Source organism: Aplysia californica, unplaced genomic scaffold (assembly GCF_000002075.1).
Source record: "Aplysia californica isolate F4 #8 unplaced genomic scaffold, AplCal3.0 scaffold01078, whole genome shotgun sequence".
NCBI classification, from domain to species: domain Eukaryota; kingdom Metazoa; phylum Mollusca; class Gastropoda; order Aplysiida; family Aplysiidae; genus Aplysia; species Aplysia californica.
In genome coordinates this window covers 93,342-100,894 of record NW_004798348.1, presented here as the reverse complement: position 1 = coordinate 100,894, position 7,553 = coordinate 93,342, and the positions used below count along the sequence as shown (strand labels likewise).

The 7,553-nt window shown below is 42.9% G+C and overlaps 1 protein-coding gene across 1 annotated transcript in view; it reads right to left on the bottom strand.

Moving 5' to 3' along the window:
• Window positions 1–7,553, bottom strand: part of LOC101847461 (phosphatidylinositol 4-phosphate 5-kinase type-1 alpha) — a gene marked incomplete at its 3' end in the record, with an annotated part of 93,375 nt that overhangs the window by 38,468 nt on the left and 47,354 nt on the right. Inside the window, 6 exon segments of the mRNA XM_013089914.2 lie at window positions 20–89; window positions 1,697–1,774; window positions 3,433–3,601; window positions 3,994–4,064; window positions 4,916–4,975; window positions 5,894–6,046. Coding sequence (XP_012945368.1) covers window positions 20–89; window positions 1,697–1,774; window positions 3,433–3,601; window positions 3,994–4,064; window positions 4,916–4,975; window positions 5,894–6,046 — 601 coding nt within the window.

The window sequence follows — 7,553 nt, the reverse complement described above, 5'->3', positions numbered from 1 at the left end:
CACAGACAGACAGACTCACGATTGTGGGAGTCGGGCTCCGTGGGTTCGGAGCTGTAGTAACTCTCGTGACTGGACGACTGGTAGGCATTCTGGAACAAAAAAACATGGAGAAAAAGATCAGTCAAAGACGTACATCACACTCTGGAACAGTACCAATTCACATCAGTCGAAAACGTGAATTGAGATTTTAGTTTGAGCAGCAAATTTCTCTCCCCGCATAAATCCAACTAAATTTGACGGACGCCCCGGTTATGGGAATGTTTATATTTTTATGCCTTCGTCAATTTTTTTTAAAAAAGTGGAATTAAATTTTAAGTCGTCTGGAGGACTTTAAAGGAACCTTCGGCAGAATATCTGGTGTAGCTAGATATCAGCTCAATAACTAAGTTACTTACAGGCTGGTGAATGCTCGTGGGGCTTTTATTTAAAGAGGACTCCTGCTCAAGTCTAAGTGACAGTTTTAAGGGATATTGCCCATCACTTCATCTAGAGATCAGATGGTAAACAAGTTCCCTTGACGTTGGGTAATCGGTGGTCCATGTATTTCAAAGAGGACATGAAAACTTCGCTGTTGTCAACTCCATGCTCGTCGTCCCAAGGTAGGCGGTACAACGGGGTATGACTGTATATTCCACTTTCTAGACTTTCTAGTTATAATAATAATAGTAATAATAGAATTTATAACTCGACAGAATCCACAAAAAGTGCTCGGTAGCGTTTACAAAACACACACACACACACACAAAATAAGTACCACTACGACGTGCATAAATTTCAACAAACAAACAAACAAAATTCAAGCATTATAAATATACTTTTCTGAAAAACATTGTCTTCAACTTTGTTTTAAATTGATTAATCGAAAGAGACATTTTAACATCTAAATCCAAATTGTTCCAAAGTTTTGGGGCACAGATGGATAAGGCCCTTTCACCCAACATTGTTCTGGACCTAGGCATGCAGAGCTGATAGTCATTCGAAGTTCTTAAATTACAAGATGGTGCGTACATTCCCATAAGTTCTGAAAGGTAATTCGGTGAGCACTGATGTACATTTTGTCAGCTTTACTTCTCGTTTCATATTGGATTTTAATGAGAGTAATATATATAATTAAAAATTTTTTAATGTATACCTGCATGTATTTTTACGGTCCTGTACAGCCAAGGAAAATTTCACTCTGGGATAATAAAGTACTATCTTATCTTATCTTATCTTATCTCTTATGTAACGATCTATAAACCATGCACAACATTTCTAATTCAGCGCGTTCTCTCACTGGCAACCAATGGAGGGTTTTCAAAATATCACGGGCATGGTCTGAAATTTTTCTTAAAGTTACAAGTCTTGCTTGCCCTGTTCTGAATCTTTTGAAGTCTGAACTGTCTGGCAAGAGTAGAATCATTTTCCTGGTCAACAAAAGCAAATGAGTACAACGGCCTATCCATAGGTGGGGGGGTCTCTGTTTCTCTCTATTCTACTATCTCCCCGCCCTCTCCCTCTAACCCCCCCCCCCCTCACCTTTTCCCTGTTCAAATGGTCCAGGTTGTAGGTTGTAAATGCCCCATATTTGACTGTAGTCACTGATCTATATCTTTCTCCCCCCCCACCCCCCACTCCACTTTTCCCACCCCCCACCTCTGTCTCTCTCTCTCTCTCTAACACTCTTTCTCTCTCTCTCTCTCTCTCTCTCTCTTACCTTCTCCCTGTTGACCTGATCCAGGTTGTAAATGCCCACCAGTAGACTGTAGTCCATGATCTTGAAGCTCTCCAAGACCTGCAGGTAGGTGTGTGTGTGTGTGTGTGTGTGTGTGTGTGTGGGAGGGGTGTGTGTGTGGGAGGGGTGTGTGGGTGTGTATGTGTAGGGGGGGGGAGAAGAGGAAGATAAACACAAAAAGAACATGAAATTCCCTATACCCATCAATCCATAACAAAAAAAATTTAATAACACATTAAAAATTATATATTTATACACATATTGCTTATCTAGTCATTCATCCATATATATTCATCCATATATCAATCCATACATCAATCCATATACCCACCCATCCACTCATCATGTATTAAGCATACCCACCGGACAGTCTCGCTGCAAGGTCTCGATGAGCACCCCCTAGGTCTCTTTCTCCAGGTGCAGGCTGCCCGGGTGGTTCATCCATCCACCCACCCACCCATCCATCCATCCATCTATATATATCCACCCATATATCCACTCACCAACACTTATACCTATACTGTATGTGAGGCGTGGAAAGCGTAAGAAGGGAAGACCAAAGATGACAAGGAGGCGAGCGGTACAAGCGGAAATTGAAAAAGCGGGGACATCATGGAAACAGATAGAAAAGGATGCTCAGGACAGGCTTCGCTGGAGTAATGTTGTTGATGTCCTGTGCTCCACTAGGAGTTAAAAAGGGCAAGAGAGAGAGAGTATGTGAGGCGTGCTGACAAGATGAGTTACTTCTCGCAGTCCACAAATGGAAGATATTGGCCCAAAATCGACACTAGTGTCAAATTTATAGATTTTCAATTCATGACAAAATCTTTAAGTACAACATGTCTTTCACCATTTCATACTGAAAAATGGAAAAAATTTCACCTATTATAAAGCGCGACGTATCTATCGGCTGGAATCCGAGAAGTAACCCCATTTTGTCAGCACACTTCCCACATTTATCCATGTTTTACCCATCCGACAGTCTCAGTCTCGCTGCAAGGTCTTTACGAGCCCCTCGTTGGTCTTCCTCTCTAGGTGCAAGCCGTTGGGGTGGTTCATCCATCGACACATACATTAATCCATATATCCACCCATCCATGGATATCTATCCATGTTTTACCCACCCGACAGTCTCACTGCAATGTCTTTACAAGCCCCTCGTAAGTCTTCTTCTCTAGGTGCAAGCCGTTGGGGTGGTTCATCCGTCCACACATACATTAATCCATATATCCACCCATCCATATATCCATTCACCCTTCAATCCATATATCCATCCACCCTTCAATCCATATATCCATCCACCCTTCAATCCATAACCCCAAAAAAAAAAAAATTTTATACACATTAAAAATTATATATTTATACACATATTGCTTATCTAATTATTCATCCATATATCCTCCATCCACGGATATTTATCCATGTTTTACCCACCCGACAGTCTCACTGCAAGGTCTTTACGAGCCCCTCGTAGGTCTTCTTCTCTAGGTGCAAGCCGTCCGGGTGGTTCATCCATCCACACATACATTAATCCATACATCCACCAATCCATCCCCCCTTCAATCCATGTATCCATCCATCCATAAATCCATAACCCCCCCCCCAAAAAAAATTATTTTATACACATTAAAAATTATATATATTTATACACATATTGCTAATCTAATTATTCATCCATATATCCGCCATCCACGGATATTTATCCATGTTTTACCCACCCGACAGTCTCGCTGTAAAGTCTTGATGAGCGCCTCGTAGGTCTCCTTCTCCAGGTGCAGGCCGTCCGGGTGGTTCTCCATGAAGTCCAGGTCCTTGAGGGTCGGGGAGCCCTTGGAGCGCTCGTGCTTGGAGGCCTTGCGCTTGTACGTGCTGCCCTTCATGTCGTACTTCTCGTGCAGACGCACCGTGGACGGCAGCAGGTTGTTCATCACCGTGAACCGAATGTTTTTGCCGCCGCACTGATGGGGGTGGGTGGGGGTGTGGGGGGATATAAGACAGATGATGATATGTGGTATTGTGGCACTGGCCCGATCAGTCTCGCTGCAATGTCTTCTGTTTAGTTTTAGTAAAGGTTTTACGTCGCTCGCAACTGCATAAGGTCATATGAGTGCCAGAAGATTAGAGGTGGAGAGATCAGGACAATAGATGTCTGTTTAAGTTAGAGTTTTCCTGCACTTGCAACACAATAAGGTCATGAACAAATGATGGAGATTCCAGGTGTCACAAGAGAGTAACGGATACGAAAAAGAAGGAGCATATTGCTGCCCTTCATGTTGTACTTCTCGTGCAGACGCACCGTGGACGGCAGCAGGTTGTTCATCACCGTGAACCGAATGCTTTTGCCGCCGCACTGATTGGTGGGAGATATAAGACAGATGATATGTGGTATTGTGGCACCAGCATGATCGGTCTCGCTGCAATGTCTTCTGTTTAGTTTTAGTAAAGGTTTTACGGTGCTCGCAACTGCATAAGGTCATATGAGCGCCAGATAAGACAGTTGAGGGGTGGTGGTGGTGGTTTGGGGGGGGGGGGGAGCAGACATCCGGACAAGCAATGTTCGTTTGTAGGGTTTTTTTTTGTGTAGAATTTTCGCTTTTAGTTTAAGTAAGAGTTTTTCAGTACTTGCAACACAATTGAGACATATATATGCCAAAGTTTAGATATTACAATAATGATGATGATAATATTAATAATAACGCTAATTATAATAATAATGATAATAATAATAATGAAGTTCAGATATGAAGGTTCGCATTTCGTTGGGGGGGGTGGAGCCCCTTTGTTTTTAGTTTTAATAAGACTTTTACCACACTTGCAACAAAATTAGGTCATATAAGTGCCGGACATTAGAGGTGTTACAAGAGAGTAACAGATACAAAAAAGGAGAAGAAAGAGATCAAGACGACAGACGTTTGACAAGAAAGAAGAAGCAAACCACACCGGAGCACCCGCCGACCACCCACATCCAACAGACGGGATGAGCAGATACACACCTGATAGCAGTAGAGGTTTTACGGCGCTCGCAAACTACATAAGGTCATATGAGCGCCAGGAGATTAGAGGTGTTACAAGAGAGTAACACATACAAATAAGAAGAAGGGCAGAAAAGGACAACAGATGTTTGATAAGAAAGAAGAAGCAAACCACACCAGAGCACCCGCCAACCGCCCACTCCAACAGATAGGATGAGCAGATACATACCTGATAGCAGTAGAGGCCGTAAAACTTGGGTAGGAGTGTCCTTTTGTTTTGGCTTATGTTCTGAGGAGGTAAAAAAAAATTATTATTTTTAAACAAAAATTGAAGACAGAAAGTCAAAACACATCTTTCATTTTTCATAAGAGTTTTACTGCACTTGCAAAACAATAAGTTCATTACAAGTGCCGAAGATTAGAGGTGTTACAAGAGAGCAACAAACAAAAAAATAGAAGGAGAAGAGATAATGACGATAGATGTTTGATAGGAAAGAAGGAGCAAACCCCACCACCAGAGCACCCGCCAACCACCCACACATCTTTCACATTGCAGACAATCAATGTGAAATAAGGCAATATATACATTTTATTTACATTACATCTCTCTCTCTCTGTCTCCCTTTCTGTCTCTGTCTCTCTCTCCCTCTCTCTCTCCCTCTCTCACACACACACACACACACACACACACACATTAACACGACCAACAAAAAGAACCACTGACCAAAACATATCCCTGCAATAGCTTCTGCAAGAAGTCTGCCTCCTTGTGCTGAACAGTCATGATGATAAACTCTCTCTCTCTCTCTCTCTCTCTCACACACACACACACACACGCACAGACACACACGCACAGACACACACACACACACACCACTGACCAAAAAATATTCCGGCAGCAGTTTCTGCAAAAAGTCTGCCTCCTTGTGCTGTAGTCTTGATGATAAACTCTCTCTCTCTCACACTCACACAGACACACACACGCACAGACATACACACGCACAGACATACACACACACACACACACACACCCTCACACACACACACCACTGACCAAAAAATACCCCGGCAGCAGTTTCTGCAAGAAGTCTGCCTCCTTGTGCTGTACAGTCTTGATGATACTCTCTCCCTCTCTCTCTCTCTCACACACACACACACACACACACACACACACACACACACACACACACACACACACACCACTGACCAAAAAATATCCCGGCAGCAGTTTCTGCAAGAAGTCTGCCTCCTTGTGCTGTACAGTCTTGATGATAAACTCGTCGTCTTGCGTCAGGTAGAAAATGCTGCCACTGGCTCCTGGGTTGGAGAGTTCCTTCAGAGGCTCGTCACACAGCGACAGCTGAGGAGGGGGGCGGGACAGGAAGTTAAACTCAGTAAAAGTTTTTGCGGCTCTCCCAACTACATACGGTCATATGAGAACAAGCGTGCGCAACTACAGACTGGTTCGTTTTTACATTATTTCATAGCTATCTGCCTTTCACACAACCAGCTTACGCCAAATACTCAGAATCTTCTGACCCGACAAGATTTCCAACGCCGATCTATTACTGAAATGTAGGCAAGAGGACATGACCACCATAATAAAAAGGAGAAGATGGAGATGGATTGGACATGTTCTGAGAAGAGAACCAGACTATTGTAAAGACTGCACTCCACTGGACACCCAAAGGACATCGCAAAAGGGGCAGACCCAAAGTGACCTGGAGACGCACAGTAGAGTCGGAAATGAAGTCCTGGAACCATTCGTGGGGGACGCTGACCAAGATGGCCCAAAACAGACAGAGCTGGACATCCTTTGTTGCTGCCTTAAACGCCAGATGGCGTAATGGGTAGTAAATCATAGCAATGGCTCGGTGTTTTTAATTTCAAAAGTCTGAATAGTTGAAGTCGTTTAGTTTTAGTGTTGGTCAGTGGTTCTTTTTGTGGGATGTGTGTATGTTTGTGTGTGTGTGCGTGTGTGTTTGTGTGTGTGTTTTAGTTCTAGTGTAACAGCATTTGCAGCACAATTAGATCGTATAAGATTAGAATTAGAAGCGTTACAAGAGAGTACCAAACACAAAAAGGGACGATAGAAAGAAGGAGCAGACCACAACAGAGAACCCGCCAGACCCTGCAGGTAAAAGTTTTACAGTGCTCGCAACTACATATGGTCATATACGAGTATAAGCGTGCGGGACTAAAAATTGGGGGTTTTTGCACGTTATTTCATAGCACAGCTTGGGTTGGGTTTTTTTCAACCTTTAAAAGTAGGAATAGTTGAAGTACTCGTGTAGTTTTAGTAAGAGTTTAACAGTGCTAGCAAACAGAATATAATGTCATATAATTTTACGTTTTTTAGTTTTAGTAGAGGTTTTACGGCGCTCGCAACTGCATAAGGTCATATGAGTGCCAAGGGGTGGATTTCAACAGAGAAGTCCTTACAGGGAATCAGGTTTACTCTGCTCACCTCTCTAGCTTCAACAACACAAGGTCTGCTTTAACTATTAAGGCACTCCGGAAATAGCGGGTCACAAGAGTGTGACAAACATACAAAAGAAGTAGAGGAAAAAATGACGATAGTAAGGATTAGGAAAGAAAAAGCAGCAGTTCCCTGTTGGAGTTCAGGCACAGTTATGAGCATGTCGTTGATGAATCAGCCCATTTACAATTCTACTGCGCTTAAATGAAAAATGTCCCCCCTTTGGGAAAGTCCTAAAGACACTTCAGTCAGTGGGCACTGGGGGGGGGATTGTAAGTTTAGTGCTGAAGATTAGAGATGTTACAAAAGAGTAACAAACACAAAAAAGGAGGAGAGATCAGGACAATAGAAATTGGATAGGAAAGAAGGAGTATACCACACCAGAGCA